Below are 27122 nucleotides of genomic sequence, written 5' to 3'. Positions count from 1 at the left end.
AAGGTCATGTTTTATTCTCGAAGACTAGCGCGAGATTTAGAAGGAAACGGAAGATGGAGGGGGGAGTGCGGATCCAAGAGACACTGCGGGTAAAAATCGGTAAGTTTCCTGATTGAATATGGCCTTTGTAGAATATTTTGCAAGATGGAAATTGTTAATATTCACAGTGAAATGAATACTAAATGGTTAGATAGACGCAGGCGGCATAGATCGCGTGCAATGCACCAGTTTTGTGATGTCGTGAAGGATTTCACGTTCTTGTTTACATTGCCCAGTGCCGCTGGTCCAAATTTAGACGCTGAATATTCTAACTATCCAGAATTGTGTCTGTTCTACCTTGCACTGTGCTAAAGAAAGTTTTTCTGTGATTTCATTTTGCGGATACCAGCAGTCCCTTGACAGTTGTGTGTGGTTTATTTAACAGGAATAAGGCAGAAGAAAAATAAAATGGTTTCTTTTTGTCACTGTCATTTTTTTTTTGTTTTTTTTTTTTTTTGGTCATTAATGAGATTTTTTTTTATCTGGCAGAGCTGAGTTTGATATGGTGGACACCAAGTTTTATAGTGCCAGTTATGTACAATATGTCAACTACACTTTAAGAGATGACAGGCATTAAGTATAATTATGAAGTTAATTGAAGGATAGGACATAGACAAATGCTGTAGTATTTGAGCACACAAAGCCATGGGGAAAAGAGAAAAATGAAAATTGAAAACCCCTGAGAGACCATCATCATTCTGTTAGCACAATAATATAATTTATGAGTTGTTCATTTAGCATCTGCAGCTGACTTTGTCCAAGTGTCCAGAGCTTTTGTTGAAAAAAAAAAGGTTAATTGCAGTTTATGATTTGTGTTTGTCATATGTTTATCAAGCTGTAACTATCTACCTTATAAACAGGAGACCATATGGAGCAGTGCTCTCAACCGTTCTTTGATGAACATCAGTACTTTTCTTATCTATTGATGTATCAGTCTTTGTGTTCAAGTTCTTCTTGTACATGTGTTAATGTACGGTATCACCTGAAACTGAAACCTGTACTAAAATGCACAAAAATGAACAAATGGGATTCTTCTTAGGGTCTTTGTATAATAACTGGATAAATTTAGCCATTAACAAACTTTAAAACTTTTATTTTATTAAACAGCAAAATATTTCATGTGTTCCATAGACAAAGTGGTTAAATTTCAGTAAACACAGTGAGTCAATCTGTATATTCAGTAAGCTCAGTTATGTTGAAATAGGAAATATTTTTTCTATCACTAAAGGTAATTAATTTACTTTGGCATTAGAATATATATATAGTATTTTGGTATTTTATTCATGAGGTTGATATTATGGATTAAGTAAAAAATTAAACTGGTTCTCCCCCCCCCCTACCCCCCCCCCCCCCCAATAAAAGAAAGAAAAATAATAATACAATGATGAAGTACTAAATAAGGAATAGATCAAGCAATAATGATACAGATAATTATAAAAAAAAGAATGACAAAAATATAAAGATGCTGTGTGTACTTTCTATGCAGAGGTTGTGATAGTGGTGAGACCACAGTTTGCCTCATATTTCCAGTCTAAAGTTGCCCTTGTGTAATCAAACCTACACTTCGAGCACCAACACAAGTTAATATATACTATCAATATGGATATGACTACTAGTGTAGACAAACATCTATGCACTAAATTTAGTTATTTGAATAACAGTGTATTTTATTCATTTGTCTTTAGAACAAGATTTCCACACTGAATAACAGAGAAACTGATCTCAAAAGTTGCAACCTGTTACTACAAAAGGCAGAAGACATTTCTGTTTAATTTTTGTAAGAAATTAGGAAAACAAAGACTCATCAAGTTGAATACAGTCATAAAGTTCAGCCTGCTGTGAAAGTGTTTTTTAATCAACCAGGAACTGTTATTTTTATACTTGTACATATATAGTATCCAGTGATGCGAAAAGACAGGCATGTCTGGTCTGCTATTTATGGTAATGACTCGATCTTTTCAATGGGGAAAAATTATGAATTTTACAGATACTGTATTTCTAAAGTTTTAATTTCTTAAAATACGAGCATTCCTATTGAGTGGTTACAACAAAATTTAAAAGCAGACTACCTTACAGTTCTATTCTATGCATTAAATCACAATAATTGCTACAAAAAATTATAATTTTTATGATTTTAAAATGATGTATCTGAAAGTTCGATAATTTTTGCCCATTGAAAAGATATAGTCAATACCGTATTTGTTATTTTTGTGTCGCGTGGTATGTTCTATTGATATCAATATCCTGTGTCTCATTTGACATGAGTCATTGGGCTCTGTCTCTTTCTAATACGTATTGGAACTCGGAATGAGTCATGCCAGTATTATTGTTCTATAACAAGGCTTTTCCAGGATTGTGGTACAGGACATCCAAAATTACCATCTGTAATTTCCTTTGAAATTTTAGGGTGTCCAACTTTTTCTAAGTGTCCTGAGCTGGGAGGGGGGTTAAAAATAATCTTAAACGATCTATGGCTGATGATCTCCAGCGAGATCTTGGAAATATTGTAAATCTTGAAGGAATATTAAAATTGCTTTCTTGTCTCTCGAGATTTAGTATCAGGAGCAGAAATCCAATGCACAGTGGCTCAGTTTTATGACTGTTAATGTCCATAAACTGCTGTGGTTATTGCTTTTCTGTGGGAATTGGTAGCATGAATAGGTTGCCACATGTTGCTTTCCAATTACTGGTGTTAGTTTTCAGCTGGAATGAAAGTGAGCACTGCTCTGTCTCATAACATGCTTAGTGTGGATTTTATTGAGAAGTTCTGATAATATGCCCTCTCTCTTTCTCTTTTTCTCTCTTATTTTTCAAATTCTTGGAAATATTGTAAATACTAATTTTGGTTGGTTTGATAGAAAAAAAGTAATTCTTTGGAGGAGAACTGATCTTTAAAAACTTTCAGGGTTAAAAATGGAAATTATGACGTGCGTATGGGGTATTTGCAAGCCTACACTCACTGAATCAAAGCATGACAAATTATGATTCATTGCAGTTATAAATAATGCATGCTGTGTCTCATAGCATTTCTTGACACCAAAAACAAGTAGTACTGTATGAAAAAGTGATTTTTAGTGCCAAAGACATTAATCATTATTTTGCATACATATTTCTCACTCATGAGTGGTGATGCATTTAGTAGGTTTTTTTCCCCCGAAATTTTTTGCATCAAAATTATTTCATGGTTGTTCTGTGTTTAAAAAATGCATCCTGAGTTAGAGGACTAGCCTTATCTTAGGCCGCATTCGCAAAAGATTCGTGGATTACATATGGCTGACCCACTTGAAAGCTAAACGTGTTATCCCCTTTTGGAATTTATTCATTGTCTGTTAGCACTAGTGGGCTTGATTTGGTCTTAAAGTGCAATTTAAGTTCACAAATAGTCTTACATGATCTAAAACCATGAGTAAGACTATTTCTGGTCTGACAGCCAATTAAGTTGTCTCCCCTTACACATTCTCGGATTGTGAGCAGAGGTGTCCTCTGTTGTGAGGGGAGGTATCCCCCATTGTGAGGGGAGGAAACTGCTTGACCACTTAAGTAGATGTTAGATCATTTTTGATCTTAAAAGCAGATTCAGTCCATTTTAAGACTACTGCTGTAATGATTAAGATCGTGTAAGATCATTTGTGTTCTTAAATTGCACTTTAAGACCAAATCTAGCCCACTAGTGTAGGGGATCATGTAGCAAGCTTTCAAGTAAGTCGGCTATATTTGATCCCCAGATCTGTTAGTCTCAGGATCAACTTGTGCTGAATGTGCCCTTAAATACCTACTATATGCCTATAATGTATATAATAATACATACTACTGTCCTGAAGTCATATTTTATGTGTCATCTTATGTTGCAAAGCTACTTATAAAATACATTTCCCAATTCAGACCATTATACAAATTAAGGTACCCCATAGATCTACTTGTAAACACCTAATTTATTTTGATATTTCCCACTAAAATGTATGTAGGGATACATGGCTATCTAAACATGATGAAAAACATTGGCCGCATTCTGAACAGTGGACTAACTAGTCCCCAGGTCAAACATGGAGACCCACTAAAAAGCTTACCGTCCAATCCCTTGATAGACACTGAATAGATTGAAATGAAACTGCTATATTTGGCCCTTGGACTAGTTAGTGCACTGTTCTGAATGTCATTTATAACTATATTAGTTCATTTTAAACAGTATATTGAACTCGAGTGCAGGGACAGTTTAGAAATGAGTCTGTCTAGAAATGATATATATTTTTTATCACTCTTGATAGTTGTTTTGTGGGCTGGCTCATGTAGTGGCTGGGATATCCTCAGTTATCACTGCTGTCCCAGCTGTCCTGATTCTGAGATATCTGACCACAGATTGACTCCATTGCCACCATGCTGTATGTACACAGTGATAGTAGACCAGAAATAGAGCAGAATATTGGCATCCACATATATATATACATTTTAGTGAAGGTGTTATTTGTGGTTGATAATTGAAATTTTGGACAAGTCGGGAATTTGTAGCAATTTGCACCAGTGCAAAACAAATAATGAACCCTCAAGGTGTGGTGTTTTTGAGCACTTTCAGAACAGATGATCTGCGAACTAACTGATCTGCCAACTAAATATTGCCGACCCCTATTAAAAAGCTGATTAGCAGTGTCACTTTTTAAGTGGGGTCAACCATATTTAGTCAGTGGATCAGTTTGTCCTCGGATCATCTGTGCTGAACACACTCTTTGTGTGTATGTGCTTATGTGGGTTTTTCGTGTGTGTGTGTGTGAGGGGGGGGGGGTACCTAATGCAAATTGGGCCACTTTTGAAAATTGAAATTGATTGGAAATGCCGATTCCAGAGACATCAGTGCAGGATGCTTTTAAGTCAAATTTTTTTTTTTTTTTTTTTTTTTTATGTACAGACACAGATGTGTCTGTACATATAGCCGTCACCTGCGTCTGTCGTCGCCGTTGCCGTTGGCGTGCACTTTTACCGATAACACGATAAGTGGAAAATGGTTTTACCTTTTGGCTTGAAACTTACAGAACTGATGAATATTCATAATACGCAGGTCAAGTTCGAAAATCAGCATGATTGGGTCATTTTAGGGAATTTATGCTGTTTTTTCACTTTTTTCAGCATATATACAGCACCGATAACACGATAAGTGGAAAACCATTTTACCTTTTGGATTGAAACTGACAGAACTGATGAATATTCATAATATGCAGGTCAAGTTCAAAAATCAGCATGATGGGGTCATTTTTAGGGAATTTATGCTGTTTTTTCACTTTTTTCAGCATATATGCAACCCCGATAACATGATAAGTGGAAAACCATTTTACCTTTTGGTTTGAAACTTACAGAACTGATGAATATTCATAATATGCAGGTGAAGTTCGAAAATCAGCATCCTTGGGTTATTTTAAGGGAATTTATGCTGTTTTTTTCACTTTTTTCAGCATATATGCAACACTGATAACACAATATAAGTAAAACAGATAGGCCAATTGTCATTATACTCACAGGAGTAGTCAAACTAACTAAAACGCAGGTTGAGTTCGAAAATCAGCATAATCGGGCCTTTATTTTAGAAGTTATGCTGTTTTTTCACATTTTCTCAGATTCAATTCTTAGGCATGTTAACAGTCTCATTATTTAAATAATAAGATAAGTAAAAGTGTTTGTTTGATATTTCCTGCATCTTTACAACATTGTTAATTGATTATGTAAAAACGATGGTAAACTTTTTATCGTGTATTGTGTAATAAAGTGTCTAAAATGGAAATAAACTCATATCATTGCAGTTTGTCAGATTCAATCATCCACTATGTTCAGAATTTCAGAATGGAGGAAATTGGACATTTAACACTGTTCTATTGAAATTTTTCCCATCTCATCAATTTTCTTAGTTGGTCATATAAAAATGGCAACAAACTGTTTATTTTGTTTTATGTTAAAAAAAGTGTTAAAAATGGAAATAAAACATTTCAGAACAGTGCTGTCTTGTTTACATTTTGGCATTTTTAAGATGTGACTTTGAAGTTCCATGAGCCTGCAGACCTTTGCTAGTCACATTTTCTGAATATCCATTATACTAATATTTTATGATTAAAAATTGATGGTCATAATGCTGTTAAACATTATGTAATATTGCATCAAAATTTGAAGAAACCCCTATTTTGGGCACTGCTCCCATGATGACCATTTAAGAAAAACCATGTCACTTACTGCTTTCAAACTTACAGGAAAGAAACATAGGGCTGAAATACAGCTTCAGTAGGCAATGCAGTCTGTTTGGTAATTTATTCTGGCAGTTAAACAGTTTTTTGTGAAAATTTAATTTTTCACATATTGGCATTTTCAAGGTGTGACTTTGAAGTTCCATGAGCCTGCAGACCTTTGCTAGTCACGTTTTCTGAATGTTCATGTTACTAATATTCTATAATTAAAAATTGATGGTCATTATGCTGTTAAACATTATGTAATATTGCATCAAAATTTGAAGAAACACCTATTTTGGGCACTGCTCTCATGATGACCATTTAAGAAAAACCATGTCACTTACTGTTTTCAAAATTACAGGAAAGAAACATAGGGCTGAAATACAGCTTCAGTAGGCAATGCAGTCTGTTTGGTAATTTTTTCTGGCAGTTAAACAGTTTTTTGTGAAAATTTAATTTTTCACATATTGGCATTTTCAAGGTGTGACTTTAAAGTTCCATGATCCTGAAGAACTTTGCTTGTCACGTTTTCTGAATGTCCATGTTACTTTTATTCTATTATTAAAAATTGATGGTCATTATGCTGTTAATCATTATGTAATGTTGCATCAAAATAGAAGAAAACACAATTTTTGGTGCTGCTGCCATGATGACCATTATGGGAAAACTGTGTTATGACTGTCAAACCTTTAAAAAAAACAAACACAGGACTAAAATGCAGAATGAGTTGGAAAAGCAGTCTAATTGGTTTCTTTTTCTGGAAGTTATACATTTGAGTGAAATATTCATTATCTTTTTGGCATATTCATTGTGGGACTCGGAGCTCCCATGGACATGAAGCCGAATGGTAATCAAATTTTCTACATGTCCATGCTATTTATTGTCAATATTAAATCAAAAATTGGTGATAATTATTGTATAATTTATTATGTAATGTTACATCAAAATTGACAACAATATTTTTGCATTGCTACTGCAAACATTAGTGTTACTTATTATTATTTTTAACTTACAAGTATGATTTTAGGATTGGCATGCAGTTCAAGTTAGAAAGCCAGGTCAATTGGGTTATCATTTATTATTGAATTTATGCAATTTTGTGTGAAATTTTCATTTTTCTCATTCTGTCACTTTCTAAGTATAAACTTGCACTCTGATGGGCCTGAAGCCTTATGCTTTTACTTCCGTCGTTGTTACCTGTTGTGCATAATTAAAATTTGATGTTGACTGTGCAGTAAAACGTAATGTATTATTGCATCAGAATTGGTAGTCTCCTATTTTGTGCATTATTGTTTTGTGCTTTTCTTAAGATGTGACTTATGGGCCTGAAAGACCTTTGAGAGGGTCAGTCTGTTAATATCCCTTGAGTATCACTTAGCTAATTTCTGAGTTATAAAGCCATTTGCCTAATTGATAGGCCATTAAAGGAGATTACATAAAGCACACTTGTTGATATTTCCTTGTAAACTCCCAAAAGTTAAGCTCTCTGCTAGATTAATAATAAGGAAGCAGTGATAATTATGCAGGTTATTATATATACACATACTGGACAAAAGAAGTGTCACCCCTACTGAGCCAATACTATGGGGGAGATAAATGACTGTGGAATGATATGCTCCTGGTATCATTTTATTAACATCAAATTTCACAAAAAATCACAAAATGAGAACAAAATATACATTCTACCAAAATATGTAGTTTCAAGTCCAAAATTAGTACTTAGTGGCATAGCCACGTGACCTAATAATAGGTGCAAGTCTACGAAGCAAGGATTCATTTAATTGTCTGATGCGTTCAGGGCTTATGCTGGCCCAAGCATGAAACACTGAATATAACAGAGTTTCTCTGCTGGTTAGACGGGCATTTGTAAAAAGTTTTGACAAATCATTCCACACATTTTCTATTATGTTTGTATCCGGACTCTGGGCAGGCCACATCACCCTGCGAATGTCCTGTTGGTCAAACCAATCATCAACTGCTCTGGGCCTGTGACAAGGAGCATTGTCATCCTGGTGAACAGATGGATAATTCCTTTCACCAAACATGTTAGTAATAGATGGTAGCAAGCCTGACTCCAAAACATCGATATATTTCTAGTTATTCATGTTTCCATTAACCACTATCAATTCGCCCAAGCCATGGATGCTGATGCAGCCCCACACCATGATGAAAATTCAGTGCATGTGGTTCAAATGCTTTACCAGCAGTTTGCCAGCATAGTACCCGTCTGTCATCAGAGATCATACCAAAGCGACACTCATCAGAAAAAATATATAGGACCAATTGTCATGAACTGTCCAGTTCCAGATCCTGTTTACCCTAGTTTACTCTACGTTGCCTGTTTTTTAACGATATAAGAGGTTTCAGTCTTGCTACCCTGCTGTACACTCTCTGAGCATGTAACCGACGCCTAGCAATTTCCACAGACATATTCTTATGTGTGAAATTGTTCCACTGTGTTGTCAACTGATAAGCAGAGTCGAACTTTGACAACCTGGACATCAAAATCAGTCGTCGGTCTTCACGGCCAGTATTTTTTCTTGGACGACCCATCAGAGGCAATTTGTCTCTTGATCCAGTGTTTCTATACCAAGACCAGACCCTCTGCATGGTTCCGACTGAACAATTCAATTGTATCCATATTCTGACATTGCTTATATTCCGCCTCTTCAGGTTAATAACTTGTACCTATAACCATTATATAATTACCTGTATCTTGCCATACTGGAGGAAGACAGGAATAACATTTGCTGTACATGTACAAGACCAACAATACAATTCCATGTTATAGCGGTTTTATACTCATTAGTCACATTATAAGTAGACCAGGCATTATAAGTACCCAAGATCTGCCTACTTTCATTACTCTGAGTTAGGGGGTGACACTTCTTTTGTCCAGTGTGTGTATATATATATATATATAACCTGCATAATTATTATATATATTAACCTGCATTAATTGATAATATATATTATCAAAGATTAAAAGTTTGAATAGCAGCTTCATTGAAATTATATTTACCTCAGGCTCTGCCAAGGAGGTTATATTTTCACCCCTGTTTGTCTGTCATGAACATAACTCAAAAAGTTATGGACCAATTTTGCTGAAATTTTCAGGAACTGTCAGAATTGGGCCAAAGAGGACAATGATTAGTTTTTAGTGGTGGTCTGGCTCAATAATCAATCAATAATCAATAATAATCAACAATTGCTGCCTTGGCAGAGGTCTGCACTCTCTGTGGTTTTCTAGTTTTGTTATGTTTTCCTTTACAATTTTTTCTCAAACACTTGCATTTGTGACTTTTATCTCTCATCCGCTCTAGGCTCTGCACATTTTCTGTATTTCCACAATTGTATTGTTTTTTATGTCTTTAAACATTATATAATATTATTTTATTCACTGTCATCATTTTTCAAATATTGAGACTTTCATCATGTGACTTTGGTCTCTCATGGTCCTGAAACTGTAATCTTATTGAAGGGGTGGATTGAGACCATCTTCTGGGTCTTCCGGAAGACAAGTTATTAAGTTTATATTGACTGCTATCTATTTTTTTTTCTGTTGGAAGACCATCAAAATGGAGGATGGATCAACATAGATACTTTGGAATACTGTCAGAAAATATCTCTGGATCTGCTCCTGTTATTGACCATGTTACCTGTTGTGCATGATTAAAATTCAGTGTTGACTGACAGTGCTATTATAAGCATTATTTATTATTGCATCAAAATTGACAAAATGTTTTTTTTTTTTTTGCATCTTTATTTTCTGTTTTTTGTCTGTACATTTGACAGCTTTGCTGCCTTGTTTTTTTTGTGAAGTTTCTATAAAAATGACAAGTCATAAAACTGTACTGAGTAACCTAAAATTCTGCCAACATATGATTACACTATATTTAACATTTTCGGTCCTTTCAAAAAGCTGAATTTAGAATGTTTCCAACAAATTGGCATTCCTAAAAATGTAAGTTCTATGAACAGCGGTAATATAATGTGTATAAAAACAAATCAATTTTAAAAACTGTAAATCAAATAGTTATCATGGTAATTTTTTTATTATTTTCAGGTGAGGCTAAGCACCTTCCCCCTTCCAGTAGCAATGTAACTTCTGGACTGAGAGACACTTACTGCAGTGTGGCTTTGGACCAAGAACAGATTTTCAAAACTTCACTGATCGAGAGAAATTTAAAGTAGGTACTTGTTGGTATTCAGTACATGGAAATACTTTAATTACATGTATACATACATATTAAATTTGAACATGTGAAATGAATAATTTTTTTCACAAAACGCTGTTGAGTAGTTCCTAGTTATATGCTTGATTTAAATACTCTGGAAAGTTGGTGAGTGTTATTTTTGCAAGTACTTTTTGGGAATTTTTTTTTCTTCTTGCAAATGGGCTTCCTTAATGCAAGGACATAAAGAAGGAGATAATGAAAGTTTAATTTTGTCTACTAAAGCGCATGCCAGAGCTAAAAAAAGATGCATTAACAATGGCTCATTGGCCAAGGAGTGTTTAATCTGCAATGGCATGTCTTGATTTACAGCTACCTTTGAGCAGAAATGAGCTAAATTATGTCTCCAGACAACTACTGATAAATAGAAGTAGCAGATTCGTAATTCAAATGTGACACTATATGGAAAGCGTCTTGACATACCCCTCTCACCAAGTGTCAGCATTTTTAACTTTTTATACTGAGCAACAGTGATCTTTATAAATGATTTTAAGCAGTTTCCATCCCCCATGCAGTCATCCCATTTTAATTCGGTTTAAATTAACCTTTTTAATGCTAATAAATTAAATAAAGAATACTTAAATTTTACTTTCATATTTATTTACATTTCTCTTGGCACTGCTAAAAAACGGAAAATGATTTCTGATTTTTATATTTTACATGTACATTCTAGCAAGATATATAACATTTGGTTAAATGTATTCCTATCTAGTCTATAACATGTATATAAGTCACTTCTATGGAACTGATGCTTAGTCATATGTGACAGTTTACATATAAATATGAGATCAAACAACAAATTTCAAAGTAAACTAAGGACATATTCATCGAATTGCCATATTTATGGCATCTTTGTTTGCTTCTTTTCAGTCCTTTTTATGGTGAAGAGTTCCAGTGTGAAATTCCAAGAAAATTTCGATTTCTCAAGTTTTATGTCCATGAGAAGACAGTCAAACAAGACAAAGTGAGTTGTTTTCAGGATTCTTTTATCTTATGCTAATTTGAACATCTAAATGAAAGGCTAGAAAAATTTAATAAGAGTAGGGTAGCAAGAGTAGATGTTTAAATAATTGTTGGTTTTATAAAAGGTAACTCTTACCTGTACCAGTTGTAAAATAATGTGTCTGTTTTTACCTTTAAGTCAAAAAATTATGTTTACTAGTGCATCAGTTGGCAATTATTGCTGGCCCATGTTGGCTGATTAATGCACAGATTCCATCAGAATTGCCAACTTACTTTCAATTATGCTTGATATTGACCCAGAAGCTGACAAGTTTCACCATGACTGTTTTTTATCTTCACAGATCATAGGCAATGTGGTAATAAAGAAAGAAGAATTACACAAATACCATGGGAAGGACCACTGGCTCCCTCTGCATCCTGTGGATGCATTATCCGAGGTCCAGGGAAAGGTCCACGTGGAACTGAGACTTAGCGAATGTCTGGACACTAGGGGGAGCCACATGCCCTCTCACAGACTCTCCGTCAGGTACGGTGCTTCCTCGGGAAGATACCTGTCAGGATACCTTTAAAGAAAATACATAGATTGACCCATGTGTTTCTTGATATCGTCATGTGTTTGAGAATAGTTTTGGAAGATAATTTAGTGCCTGTCATATTCAATTGTCCATGGTTTTGTTTCTTGAATACAATTTTCCTTCTAGCAGACTCTTAATTAGGTAAGGTGCTTCACAGATCAGAGCAGAGGGAAGGCAGACACCTACAAGGAAATCATGAATACTGAAGCCCTGTGCACTTAATCATCAGGGGCAGATGGAGGCTGTCTTCTGGGTCTTCCAGAAGGCAGCCATATTTTTCAAGTTTACATTGATGGACATTTATTTATTCTCTTGAAAGACGGTCAGAAATGGAGGATGGTTAAACTAAGATAATTTGGCAGACTGTCAAAAAATATATCTGGATCTTCCCCTGATCACGTTTTTCAGCTTCTTGATGTCCTCATGCTGTTGAGAATAGTTTTAGAGGAGATTTAAGTATGAATTGTAATCAAATGTCCGTGATTATGATTCTTTTGTCATTCTTTTGATTTTTTTTTTCAGAGTTGTGGAATGTAGTGACTTGACAGTGATCAATGGTGCTTGTAACCCATATGCCGAGGTCACCTTGACCATTGGTAAAATGCAGAAAAATGTGGAAAATAAAAGGACAGCTGTGAAAAAGAAGACAATTTGTCCACAGTTTGACGAAACTTTTTTCTTTGATGTAAGGAACTCTCAAATACTTAAAAATAGGTGCAGATATAGATCGGAAAGTGATGGGAGGGTGTATTTGAAGGATTATTAGGACAAAATGATGTGAATTTACATCTCAAACAACTAAAATATACTATATTGCCTTTTAAAGTCTGAAGGTTATGATGAAATAGATGGGACTGAAAAGTAGAGATGAGATAGTAAAGCTAACAGTGATTTGTAAAATGTTAATTAAAAGACAGAAAAAAATGTCATATTTATGCAAATCTTTTCAGTTTTTTTTAAGAGCATTCATTTTTTTTTTACTAAATCATAGCAATTATTATGCCAGACAAAGACTATATGCATTCAGTATTTTAACAATGAAAGAAATATCCCAATTTCATTCCAGTTAAAAAAGAAAGGCCAGAACCATGACAGGATGACCCAGTACATAGTGGACGACTCCACTAATGCAGAGCTCAGGTAATTGCTAAACGGTTTGTGCCCTGAAAAGTAGCAGCACTTTCTGGGCCCTGAAAATGAATAAAGTGATCATCTCTAACCATTTGCAGTTACTTTTTTCACATTTGGATCACTTCAGGAGTTAAATAGAGAAGCAAGGGTTGTCAGATGGGTATCTACATCATTGGACAGGTGTAAGTAAAGATCGTGACCCATTGTGAGTGTGCTAAGCACCATTTATGTCAGTATGTGCAGGGATGAGATTCTTCCAAATATCGGGATATATCCGTTTTTTGGGAGCCAAAAATATCATCCTTTAGATCAATGCAGATCTGCAATAAAAACTAGGGTGAGGTGTCTGGAGCCCACCCCACCTCATATTTTCAGACTTTTTCACTAAATGGCAGCAGTCTCATCCTTGTATATGGTTGATAAGTATATCAGTCAATAAAAACTTTATTAAAGAAAAAGGAGGTACCTCTGAAGCTAACAAGGTGGGGTGAGGGGAGATCATGTGACTACAGTTTCACCCCTTGATGGATGGCTCATTACTCTAAGGCAGCATTCACAACCAGTTGGTCTGTGATCTAATTAGTCCACAGATCAAATATGGCATATACTTGACAATGGATCCCTGCCTCCCATGCGTGATGTCCCAGCAGGGGCAGAGCAATTACATCTCAGCACTTTTTCTATTGGGTCACGCCATATTTGATCCATGGACTACTTAGTCCGCCGATCAACTGATTCTGAAAGTGCCCTAAGCAATGTATTTCACCACACTCATTTGTACGTTTCAGCATTTCACTGTGGCATGACGATTCTCGGGTGTCAAGGGAAGTGTTGGGACACATGTTTCCGGGAGCTTTTCTGGGCGAGGTTAAAATTCTTCTCAAAGATCTGGACCAGACAACTGCACACAATGCATGGTATGCTTCACACGGTGATGGTGGTGGAGGTGGTGGTAGTTTTTGGAGAGGCACTTTCTTTACTGTCTCTTTTTACTTTCAGGGAATGTGAATTTTTTTGCATTATGGAGAGTGCACTTCTGAAGTAGTGTTTGGAATGGTTTGACTTTAAAACTGTAATGGTGAAGCTCTTGAGAGAAAATTGTTTGTCTGTTGGCGTTATATGAACTTGGACGGGGTTTAGTACAACAAAGTGCAGTCCATTAATTTTCTGTACTGGCTTCTTAAATTGTACTGGTATAGGAATTGGTGTGTTAATAAATTAAAGGGAAAGGGTATTAAGGGAAATGTTTTCGTAACTCCAGGTTCATGATAACATGTAAAACTTTGGTAAAAAAAATCAATTTTGGTAAAGATGATATTTGATATTTGTCATTTTTACCAAGTTGTATTTGGGTTTATTTGAATGAAATTTGTTTTGCTGAGTAAGTGGCTTATTTGATGGTTATTAAAAGAAGGCTGAAATACATGCATGTATTGGATGCCATGTAAAAATATCATAGTCTCATTTTCAAAGTATGTCAATAATATCAGATAACACTACTATTATAATCCCCTCTAGGTATTTTTTAAGTCCCAGAGAAAGCAGTTCCAAGAAACATGAACTGGGTTCTCTGAGGCTGAAGATCTCGTACACGGCTGACCACGTGTTCTTGTCTCATTACTATAATGACCTGAGGAATCTGCTTCTGAAATCACCTGAAGTACAGGTATCACATCATAATCACTGCAAGATGCCAGACAGATAGTTGTCATTAGTAACTTTAAAACAAATATTTGAATTGAATTGAACTATTCACAGTTGTCAAACTGGGTATTTCATGTGTAAGATGCAAAGCATAATTTGTGAAAATTTGATTACATGTATTTTGTCTTTAATTTTGTAATTAGTTATTACATTAGCTTACATTGAAGACCATATTTAAAATATAAACCAATTCTCAAAGATGAATGTAGTGAATTATGTTTCTATTGCTTGTTTTGATTTTTGACATAGTGCACTCTGTATTTCAGCCAATCACCTCCAGTGCGGCATACATCTTAGGTGAAGTGGTGGAGCAACGCCAAGAAGCAGCACAGCCTTTAGTAAAGGTGTTCCTCCACCATGAGAAATTAGTTCCTCTCATTGAAGCCTTGTCTGATTGGGAGATCTCCCGAATATCGTATGTCATGTTTTCAGTTTTAGTTAAAATAGTGCAGCACTTTACTTTCTGGGGCCTAAAAAATAATAAAAATGATTATATCTAATCATTTAATGCATTGTCTGCACATTTTGATCACTTCATTGAGAAGCAGGGGTTATCATCCTGGCATGGACACTGATGCTATGGTGATCTCTAAACAATGTGTTTTACAACAGAGATGCTGTTTGCCTTTTTTTTTTTGTTGCCACATCACACCCATTAGTCTACCATTGTTTCTGATCCTGAGTTAGAGTGGAATTTTTGGATATTTGCACCAACAGAAATATATCAGAAAATATGACAATGCTGAATAAACGTGACTTATAAGAAAAACCTGAACTAAACAGAATTTGTTGTGTATATTTTGTTTTCCTTGTTTTTTAGGGACCCAAATACAATATTTCGTGGCAATACTCTAGCCAGTAAGTGTATAGATGAGCTGATGAAAGTTGTGGGCATGCACTATCTGCAAGATACACTCAAAGCTATTATAGATGAGGTAAAACAATTGACTCTCTCTCTCTCTCTCTCTCTCTATCTCTCTCTCTCTCTCTCTCTCTCTCTCTCTCTCTGGGCACACCTCAGTTAAGAAAAGTCATCAAGTTTGTCACCAAAACTCTCTCTGCTGATGTACATGCAAAGTGCATTTTTGCACAACATTTTTCTGCTACTAAAGAGATGACAACTATTTGTTTTGGTTTAAAAAAAGGATTTTTCTGGAGTAAATGAATTTCCAATGGTTAATGAATACGTAATGACATACAGAGTGAGTCCGTGTGTTTTTTTTTTTTTTTTGTCTTAAGATATTACAACATAGGTATAGCCATATCACATCTATGTAGGTCCAAGTGGTCTGATGACAAGCACAGATTACAGAAAAATTGCAAAACCATGTATTGGTTGTAAATTGAAATTTAAATATTTGTCTGTGAATTGTTTACAATGTAGTTATTGTGAAATATGAATCTCATCTGAAAACTTGTTATCCCTGTAATTATCATTTATTTATTTTTTAAATTTTAAACAGATATTTGATGACCACCAACCCTGTGAGGTGGATCCCACCCGCCTCTCCCCAAGTGAAAACCTGGACAACAACATCAACAATCTGCGAGGTTATATCGAGAAGATCATCGTGGCCATCACCCAGTCTGCTCTCCAGTGCCCAACAATCATGTGTCAGGTCTTTGCCGTACTCAAGGAAATCGCCACCAAATATTTTCCAGGTAAGACCAGAAAAATTCGATCAGTTGATTAACGAGCAGCTACTCCCTGTAAACATGTTTTATTAATTTATTAAGGAAAGAAGTAATGTCAAGTTGGCAGGGTGGGCAATTTTTGAGCATTCAAACAACAGCATTATGGTTAGACTCAGTGCTGCCCATTGGCCAAACCAAGACCCATTGCATTTTTTCATTTGAAAGAAAAGTAGGTGCAGAAAATAATGAATTCCTCAAAGTAAGGGTCGGTTGAGCTCATAAACCTACTTGTCAATTTTGTTTGGCCTAAAAGCACATTATCTTAGTGTGGTTTCTAAAAGCGGCACAGAGAGAATTCTCCCTAAATATTTCTCTGGCTATTTATTAACAGTAACTATACCATTAAACCTTGCAGCAGTCAGATCAGGTTTAAGTAGTTAATTATTAATAATATGTGTGCCATGTGTTTCAGAAAACAAAGCAGTCCGCTACCAGGTTGTCAGTGGATTTATTTTCCTCAGGTTTTACGCACCCGCCATCTTGGGACCAAAGTTGTTTCAGCTGAGACAGGAAACTCCAGTAAGTCAGGGGAATTTTCAGTATTAGAATACAATGGTAGAAATGATTCCTGGTGATGGTTTTCTGTGATAGTCATTTTTCTTTTTTTTTTTTTTTCTGAATATCTATTTCTTCATATTCCAAGAAGAGACAATGTGCACAAATGAACACATGTGCACATGCACACACACACACACACAGACACACACACACATACACACACTCTACCTTGTTGAAGGTCATGGTGTCAACAACAAGGTTTCAGCATTACATCCCAAGTCCAGTGCTTTTATCTTTTTCCCATTTGACTATTTTGGATAACCTCACTTTCTCATACTATATCAAGTACGTCTAGTTGATTGTCTTACTTTGATCATTTATGACAGTCTTATTCCAAAACAGAAAGATTAAAGACACAGGATATAAATTTATTTAAAAGCACACTTTTGAAATCTCTCTGTCTCTACCCTGTTTTCAGGACCAAAGTACAAGTAGAAAACTTACACTAATTTCCAAGGCAGTGCAGAGCTTGGGAAACCTAGTAAGCAGTAAACATGTAAGTGTAACAGATATCGTTAAAAAAAAAAGAAAGAAAAGGGAAACAGTTAAATTATTTCTAAAAGAAGTTTGCTGTTGTTTTCTCAAAGTTTTTTAACTTCTTCAGGTCTTCGCCATTATTTACCTGCCTTCCCCAAAATGGGATGATAGATGTGTTACAACATTACCTACTTAATATAAGTAATTTCTGTAGCAAAAAAGTGTATTTTGATCAACATTTTATTGAATGGCAATATAGTAATTGGTTAATGACTATTTTATTTATGTGTCATCAAGAAAACAAAATGGCAATGCTGATATGATTATTTATTTATTTATTTATTTATTTATTTATTTATTGTCTATAATTTTTGTTCCAGGCCTCCTATGGTTTCAAGGAAGATTACATGGTGCCTTTGTTCAGAAGTTTCAGCACAGAACATCACACTGCTGCTTTAAGAACTGTGAGTTGTAGCACTTCTGCTATAATATAATATTATGTAAGCAGTCAGCTAGTAAGGTTAATCAGAAAAACTTTAAATGTACATATATAGATATATTAAATATTATAAAGTATGTAATATAATTGTGTTGGCTTTCAGTTTCTGGACATTGTCTCTACAGCCAGGACCCAGTCCAGGACTATTACCACCACCATTGTCTTAAAAGAAGGGTAAGTGGACAAAAACTTATTTTGTACTCAGATAAAGAGAAAAAAATTTAATTTCATTCTGGACATTCATGCAGTTTTATTTATAATTTTTTAGGGGAACGGCCAATAAATATTATCAAACTAAATTTCAAATTTATTTATTTATAGTTCAACCTGACATTGTATAACTATTTAGTTCAATTTTATATTTATTTACTTTATTTTCAGCATGATGACCAAGAGAGCTCAGGGAAGGCGGAGGTTTGGAGTTAAGAATTTCAAAAGACGCTACTTTTGTCTCACCAACCAGTATTTATCCTATGCAAAATCAAAAGGTAGTTATTACTGTCAATTTGTGAAAAATACTGCTCTTCTTTATAAAATTTCCAATCCATGTTGTACTTTTTTGTACCGTTTTCGTTTTCAAGAGATTCTAAAAGGTACGGTTCAGCTTCATGTATGCAGTCTGGATTGAAGAGGGGTGAAAAAAATTGGTGAAGAAAGAACAAGAGAGAGAGGATAATGCAAAGTATTATAAATTTTATAACACGTTTTGTAGATGATGAGCCACTGTGTGAGATTCCTGTTGATGAAATACTCGCAGTAGAGACTGTAGAAGAGGAATCTTTCAAAATGAAATATGTAAGTGTGCTGCCATCTTTTTTTTTTTTTTTTTTTTTTTCCAGTCATTATTTTCCAGAAATGAAATTGGACCATTTATTAAATCTTCAAAATGAAAGGTCCAAAAGTTGCAGTTCTATATGGGGGACACATAAATACAACAAACAACCAAATATTCAAATTTCAGGATGTGTCCTGAAGACTTAAATCTCTAATTTTTTCAAAAATTTTAGACGATATTTTCTTTTTTCAATCTCTCTTGGAAACACTTCTGAGGTTAAATGAAAATGGTGCAGTTTATATTTTAAAAGTTCTGAATTAATCCAAAATCAATCACAAGTGTTATCGTTGAGACAAAAAACATTTCATAATTCATGATATGTCCTCAAAACATGTTATGGCTTGTATCCTACTTTGTTGCCCAAAAGCTTGAATTTTCGTTAGATGCAACATTGTCTCATAAACTGTAAAAATCTGAGATCTATTATTTTTTATTTGAAATTGGTCTTATTTCTGTTTCAGATGTTCCAGGTGGTGCAGCCTCAGAGGACGTTGTATATCCAGGCTAACAACTGTGTGGAGATGAAGGAATGGTAGGGAGAGAGTGAACACCACATAATGGGGCTTTTTTCATCTATCTCTCATGAGATGTTCTTAGTAGTTATAAGTGACTGTTTGAAGAGTTTTGTTTCAATTCTAAAGGATTTACTTAAAAAAGGGGTCACTTGATTTTACGTTTCCACATATTTTCTGTCTGGAAGGCAGTTCATAGATAAAGACCAATCATATTTAAAGGAAAAGGGGTATTTAAGTTGAACCAATTTGAAAATGGTGTAGAATCTAGATCAAAGTTTGATTCAGAGTGGAACTTTTCAGCCAACAGTGTGGTTATCCCCTTCCTTCCCTGCCTAAAGGTCCCAGAATTTGAAAGGCATAGAGTACTGTTGATGAATTAAAAGATCTCGTGAATAGTTTCAGACTGTAATATGGTGTATTTTCTGGTTGTAGGACAGACATTTTATCCAAGATCTGTGAGATGAATGAAAACCGGCTTCATTTCTATCACCCTGCAGGGTTTGTGAATGGACACTATCTCTGGTAAGTCACTGGTGCAGTACTAACACCAAAGGGCAAGATGTGATTGAAAAAAAGCCTTCAAGTTGATTTATTATTATTTATTTTTTTTATGAACATGGGAAAGTGTGTGTGTTCCCATAACCATTGCACCATTGAGTACTGATAATTTACATTTGCTAAACATTTAACCTTTATCATATCTAGTTGCAATGCCACAGAGCAAACTGTTGGCGGCTGTGCCCCTGTGACCAGTGAGCTGCCGGACATTAAAGTAGTCATTGACCCAGATTTAGAGCTGGAGAGAATCCACTCCTTATTTCTGTCTAATATGGAGAAACTGGAAAAGTTACAAGGTAATGCTGTGTTTGTCTTATATATGCTTTAGAATTATAGTCCTTTTAATGGTTAAGTTTGGCTTTTTTAAATAATTTCGAAGGTTTGATAAGTTTGTTCAAAAGAGGAAGTGAAAACTTATTTGAAACAGACTTTTCATAGCAAGCAATGTCTTATGATATATATGATGATGGGCAACCTACCTGTACTTTGCTTAAAAGAGAGCAATTTAATAGAAAGTCACCATTTTACCATAAGTTTGGCATTTAATTTATTCTGCATTAGAATTACGTATATAAATTGTATGAACAGAAAGTGAAAGTATGGTTGTGATTAATAAAACTGAGATTATTTTGCTCTACAGTGGAACAAAAATCCAAATGTGGTAAGAAGAGTGTGCTGTGTGTGTTACTTAGATAACAATTCTGATTCCTATTTCTGTATTTCACATACTGGTATTGTAAAGACCAGCACCTCTCTATATGCACAAATAATACACAGTACTTTATACTTTCATTTCCTCAAAGTCCCCACAAGCACAAAACTGCCATTAGGACAGTATTTGTCTCCCCATTAACAACAAAACTTTACAAGACCTACGTGTTATTTCATCCTGTTTACAAAATATTCTCAGATGTGTTATCTGCTTTTTTTTTTTTTTTTTTTTTTGTGCAAGTTTAAGGATTAAATTTATACTTCTTTCTACCTGTGAACAGTTTTGCCCAAAAAACCAGTAGGCCTTATGGCAATTGACCTTCTTTATAAAAACAATCTCCCTCTCTCTCTGTCTCTCTCAAAACCATATAGATTCTTACATATTTAGTATGTTGCTTACAATATTATCTTTTCTACATTTAATTTTTTCACATGGTTTCACATATTTGAAGATGAAGGTCTGTAAGGGGAGGCAAATATTCTAACTGGCCTGAATATGTTAACAGTTACAGTACTGTACCTGTCACAGTGTGTACACAGTAGATGTTGAATGCCATATTGTGGTTTGATGTTTTATAAAGCCTCTTTACTGGCTGAATTAATCTTATTGTACCTTATATTTAATCAAATTTTGTCATTTGTTTTATTTAAAAAGTCTGCAAACTGACATTGTTTACTTGTTTGTTCACTCACAAATAAAATATGAATCTTAATGTTACAAGTATGGCTTGTAATTTTTACTTGCTAGATGATTTTCATGTTTAATAAAACAAGTTCTGACTCTCATTGAAGGCTTGATACCATAACAGCAGTCTTAATATTACTAGTTAATATAGTCATGTTTTTGCAATTTATTTGTAGACTAAGTTGTAGGTGTTTAGAAGAAGTCCATTAACTTGGCTTTTGATAGTTAAACTAAAAAATAATCATTTCATGTGTTCTTGATGTATGATTGATTTGTACATATTGAGTACCTTCTTTTTTGATAATCTTTTTCAAGTATACTTTTCATTGTAGATTTTTTTTCTGGATAATCTTATTCATGTATAACTTTATGTGTAGAAGTTTGGGAAAAAGTTAAATGTCCACATGGCATTATATATATTAAGAGTGAAACTGCAGAACACAAGAAAACTTTGTGATTAATAATGTCCAATAACAAAAATCAAAGTGATAGTTTTCCGGTCAAGTAAAAAGACTGATTTCCCAATTGTTATTGCATCAGATTAGAATTCATTCTAAATTATTTATTTTCAAGAGAGGACCATCTTTTTAAAGCTGTTTTGTAAGACTGGCCTTAATTGTTTTACACCTTAGATGCCTGCCTTTTCATTTATTTATTTATTTTTAAGTTATGACCAGCTTTTTTTTTTTTCAGTTCTTTCTTAGACAGATCTTGAGTGTTTTTATTCCTCAGATACCTGTGCGGAGCTGGAGGTGTATTCAGGCACAGAGACCCCCTCCAAACCCCCCACAGCCATACTGGAGGACACCAAGACGTGTTTTGAGACTCTCAGTGAAATTCTGGCCTGCGTTATAAGTCTGGAGCAAGAGCATAAGCAATATGTGAAGGATAAACATAGGAACACAGTCTATGGATCACAGTAAGTATTAAGAAAAAAAATCTTAGTTTTTTAACCTATATCTGTGATAAAATGGGTCCCAAAACTAGAAGTGAGAAGTGTACAGAAAACGTGTGTTAATTTCACTTTTCTGCATATTAATTAGTGTCATGTAATTATGAAAGAATACTCGTCAAGTGTCAGTTATTTTGGACCTGAATCTTTAGTGCATCTCTCATAATGAATCCTTTTAAGTGCCTTACCTAGCTGGTGGTACATGCCCTGGAGTTGACTGTGCTGCTCTGGTCCTCTAGTTATTAAATTGTAATGACTTTCTTTCTTTTCTTTTGCAGAGAGACGCCAATTGGTGATGAGAATTACCTTCTTATGTCAGGAAACATTCAAACTAAGTTATAGCAGCACTTGATTAAACGTCTCTCTTTAAAAAAGAATATAATCATTATTATTTGGTAATTTCAAACATCAATTATTGATGTTTAAACAATATCATTTTAGTGAAATAATCTTTGAAGGGGTGTTTCTGATTATAATCGGTAGAAAACCAGATGGAACAAGAAGTTTTTTTATGATATCAAAACAACTTAAAATCTTGGGAAAATTGAGACAGGCTTGCTATAATGGAAGATGTCCCAGAGGTGAATGGGTGTACGAGCACCTAATATAGCACATTAGACACCATTAACCTTGAACAGATGGTCTACGATCTCCGTTCGACCTTTCTTGACCCCATTTGACCTCAGTACTTGACATGAGCATGGTCACATTTGAATATCATGTAGTCGGCTTCGTAATTCAAGGGACATGTCAGTCGTATGTTCTTAATTACTGACTTCTTTGCCATTTAAAGTTAACTTAGGTAATTATTAACACATTTTGAACACTTAACTTACTCCAGGTTTTTATTTTTACTATTTTAGTTACTCATAAGAACTGGTCCTTTAAATGACCCCAACTTACTTTTCAAAACTTGCAGTTCATCTTTTCCAGGCTTCACTAACAAGAATAGTTGTATATGCAAAATATAATGAATCAGTATTAATTTAAATTTTGGGGCAGTTACCATTTCGTCCCTTATCATATTTAACATTTTTCCATGTAGAAAACTTGTTTTTCGGTTTGACCACCTTTCAAAATGAATTTACAGATCAACTTCTAGTATACAAGTGGTCGTGTGTTATTTAAGTATGACCTTTCTCACGTTTGACCCATTTCTAGGTCATCAACTGCCAGTCAATAACTCTAGCATATAATCGGAACTGCCAGGTAGCCTAGTGATTAATTTTTCCAAGTTGACAAGATAAAGACAAAAGAAGATCTGTTTTTTTCCTTAGATAAGGACAGTAGTAAAAATCATTTTGATAAAAGATTGATATGCTAGCAATTGCCCATGGTTTTTGCTCATTTTTTTAAAAAATTCTTTAATTCTCAAAGCATTATCTGTAGTTGAATTTGTTCAACCACTAGACATAATTACTTTACCTCAGCCTTGTTGGTATTTGACCTTGACCTGGATTTTTCTTAATCCTGACCTAAATAGGTCAAGTATGTTGCTCATTGAACTTCTACAGCTGTTCCATGACAGTGACATTGTTTCTGGCACTGAAACTTACTACACATTGTGTGTGTGTATGTCACATGACTTTCATGTGACAAGATAAACTCATGATAGTCATATACTTCCAGCATTTGTTATTGTTGATATTTTTAGATAATCATTCTCTTCTCAGTCAGTCTTAGGAAGTTATGGTCATTTCTGTTTTTGAATTGATAGTTGTTATCCATTTTAATATATGATCAGTGGGCTATTTTCTATTTGTTATGGGAGATGTTAACATATAGTAACAAGGCCACATAAAAGGCATTTGTACTCACCCTGGACATTGGTCAGTGATGTCCCCTGATGTCCAGTTTGCTTTAAGTCACACAATGAATGTCACTCCTTCAGAAAGCAAATAAACATATACAAATTTGTGGAAATTTCAACAGTTCCCTTAATCACTGAAATAATTGCATGCCATGTGTAAAACTATTGACAGAGGTAGTTGCAGAATCTAAATTTTTTTCATGTCTTAATCCATTTTGGAAGCCAGTTTCTCATTTCAGGCGCCCTCATAATGTAGATGTATAATGTAGAACTGGTTAAAGAGGAGTAAAGATGATCATTTTATCAAGTTTGAAAGGTTATGCTGTGGTACTGTACTGATAAAGGAAATTGTTGAAGTTGCTAAAAAATTTCATGCATCATGAATTTTAAGGTCAAACCCTTATTTGCCTTGAAAGTATTGGTGTGTATTGAATGGAGGTGGCCCTGTGCCAGCACTTTGCTTCTAATGCAGCTCTGAGTGTAATATTTTTAAATTAAACTATATGATGTTCATTATTCAAAACTATCATGCCAATTACTTCACAAAGCCTTGGTTGGATATTTCAACTGTTTAATCTGGAGAAAAAAAACAAGATTATTTACAGATGCTCACAATGAAATGTGGAAAAAAACAACTACAGGGGTAGTGAGAGTGAGTTGGCATTTGACTGAAAGGGAAACTTTTGGAATGGTGAACAAAAATGTGCCATTAATTGACCACCTTTCTTTAGATTTACAACAGCCTCTTGAATATTCAAAATATATGGCATCATTTATATGAGTGTTGTTTGGTTTTGCCAGCAAGGATCTTGGCAGTCTGCCCAGTTCTAATTATAAGGGGGCCAAGACAGAGGTGTACACTTTCAGCTGGAAAAAGTCTGCAATGAATCAAAATCTGATCTAAGTTCTGTGGCAATTCTCAAGTTGATTCAACTGAGCTAGTAAAAAGGTTGTCTTTTTTAACACTCCCACCCACCCCCATTGAAATTGTTGACCATAGGTTTGAAATTAATTTCAAATGTACTATTTTACCTGTCGTTTTAACAGGAGCAGATTAGTCCAATATATAATTTGATCAACCGTTTGGTTAATTAATGCACTTATCTTTTGTAGTCTTCTCTGCCTACAACTTTTGGATAAAAGCTTGTTGCCACCAAATTGTATAATTGGTTTCACCTTTTCAAATATGTATGTTTTAGTTACTCATTGCTTTTGCAACTAGATTGATGATTAAATTGATGGTTAATGTTTGCATTATTTCACCATTTTCTCTTTTACCTATGTTAGTTGTTACTACTGGATATATATATATAGTTTTAATGAATAATATCTATATATTAAGACAACGTTTTGAAAAAAAACCTCATTCTAATGGAGTGACTACTTATCTTAGGTATTTAAATATGCAAAAAAAAAGTATTCTTTTCATCTTACGATTTTTTTTTTCCGAGTACTCATTCACTATTTTGTTCTTATGATGAAAATAACTTATCAATGAATAAGATTTACCATTAGTCATAGAAACCAGGAAATTTCTTTCAACTAATGCCAAATACTTGAGTTACATTCCGGCTTATTTATTTCTTGTCGTCAAAGGAATGGAATGGCTTAGTTTTTAAAGAACTTTGTTTAAGAACATGGAGTGTGGTTTGACTGAGCATAATTCCACATTACTTTATATTGTGATGTAAAAATGTGTAAACTCTCACAACTAATTTTTATTTATTTATTTATTTTAGAATATTGTTTAGTGTTCACATGATTTTGAGGATGGACCCTGGCCATATCTAATACATTAAATAGTGATTATTTTATTACTATTTCGGATTTTACGTACAATCTTACATTGGCTTTATAATGTTGTTCTGAATGTGATAAAACTTATTTAATGCTTGTTACAAATAAACCGCATACTTACTCACCACTTGTTATGAATTTTCTGTTTGTTTTTTAATCGAGCTATGATGCTTCAAAAAAGGAAGAGGAAAATATGTGTGCAGTTGAGTTATTATCAATAGTTAAACTATGATGAAAATTATCACGGCGAGTAAAAACGCACACACAACAGAACAGAACATGAAAGATTACCGTTGAAATAAAGACTTAGGCTGGGCAAAATTTCACTATATACACACCGTCTTCGATTAACTCAATTTCAGTCAAATCGTGTTCTTTTTGCCCTGTTATTCCATGTATTCTTACTTTGAAGTCTTTGTCAGAGAATAAAAGTAGTCACTTCGTTACAATGTGCGTTCGTTACAATGTGCATGTTATCGAAAACGCCCAAGAGGGCCTGATTGAGGTCGAGATATGTTTTTCATCAGTGCTATGCGCTGGGTGTCGTAGAAATTAACGTGAGGAGTTTGACCCAGTGTAACAGGTTAGGGTTAATTGGAATTTTGGGGTTTGTATATAAGACGAATGTCACCTTTAAAAGTATTGGGAAGCAGTATGGTTCCCAGCGGACTTGCATTCCTGTTACACCGCAGTCAAGCTAGATATGTTTTTATTCAATGCTAGTCGCTTAAAGGGATAATAACTCTTCGTTTCAGCCAAAAAAAAAAAATGCAATTTCCTTGAGTAAACAACAATTTTCCCACACTTACCAAATGGTTAATGAATCCATTTTTACATTCAAAGTTAGTCCCTGTTTTTTTTTTTTTTTTTTTTTTCTAAAAAGTTTGTTTTTTTGTTAGAGTATAGCCATCAATGGAGGTCACGTGGTCTAAAGACAAGCTCAGATATCAGAATAATAGCTATAACTGCCGTTTTTGTGGTAAAACAGAATATATTATATTTCTATGAGTTATTCACAATGTTTTTATTGTGAAATATAGATCTCATACGAAGAGTTATTATCCCTTTAATTAGTGTTGTAGAAACGTGAGGAGTCTGACCCGGAGTCGGGCTAGTTTTAAGTTTAAGGGACCCAGTATGAAGTGCAGTAGCTATAGAGTGCAAATATGTCATGTACCAT

The 27122-nt window shown here is 34.4% G+C and overlaps 1 protein-coding gene across 3 annotated transcripts; it reads left to right on the top strand.

The window, feature by feature from the left end:
• Window positions 1–8: 8 nt before the first annotated feature.
• Window positions 9–26066, top strand: LOC106166904 (ras GTPase-activating protein 3). Of its 3 annotated transcripts, XM_013545567.3 has the most exons (23): window positions 9–99; window positions 10309–10432; window positions 11348–11441; window positions 11782–11966; window positions 12538–12700; window positions 13082–13155; window positions 13935–14063; window positions 14665–14812; window positions 15117–15265; window positions 15671–15785; window positions 16314–16512; window positions 16958–17064; window positions 17522–17599; window positions 17961–18044; window positions 18183–18253; window positions 18461–18567; window positions 18792–18874; window positions 19376–19446; window positions 19862–19951; window positions 20135–20283; window positions 20628–20648; window positions 22116–22302; window positions 22614–26066. In XM_013545567.3, the coding sequence occupies exons 1-23, from the start codon at window positions 54–56 to the stop codon at window positions 22675–22677; spliced, it is 2538 nt and encodes an 845-aa protein (XP_013401021.3). In that variant the 5' UTR covers window positions 9–53; the 3' UTR covers window positions 22678–26066. The 3 variants fall into 3 exon arrangements, with proteins under 3 accessions (XP_013401021.3, XP_086853062.1, XP_013401022.3); XM_086996936.1 differs by lacking the exon at window positions 13935–14063; XM_013545568.3 differs by lacking the exon at window positions 20628–20648.
• The last annotated feature ends 1056 nt before the right edge of the window (window positions 26067–27122 follow it).

The sequence above is a fragment of the Lingula anatina genome, chromosome 10, assembly GCF_051362555.1.
Source record: "Lingula anatina isolate TDL-2025a chromosome 10, LinAna3.0, whole genome shotgun sequence".
Lineage (NCBI taxonomy): Eukaryota > Metazoa > Brachiopoda > Lingulata > Lingulida > Lingulidae > Lingula > Lingula anatina.
The sequence above is the reverse complement of the archived record's forward strand: the minus strand, read 5'-3'. Positions and strand labels throughout refer to the sequence as shown.

Excerpts from the sequence above, each read along its gene's own strand:
- LOC106166904 (XM_013545567.3), top strand. The coding sequence starts at position 54 with ATGGAGGGGGGAGTGCGGATCCAAGAGACACTGCGGGTAAAAATCG. Across the intron at positions 11,967-12,537 it reads TCTCACAGACTCTCCGTCAG|AGTTGTGGAATGTAGTGACT; the intron begins GTACGGTGCTTC and ends TTTTTTTTTCAG. Across the intron at positions 12,701-13,081 it reads ACGAAACTTTTTTCTTTGAT|TTAAAAAAGAAAGGCCAGAA; the intron begins GTAAGGAACTCT and ends ATTTCATTCCAG.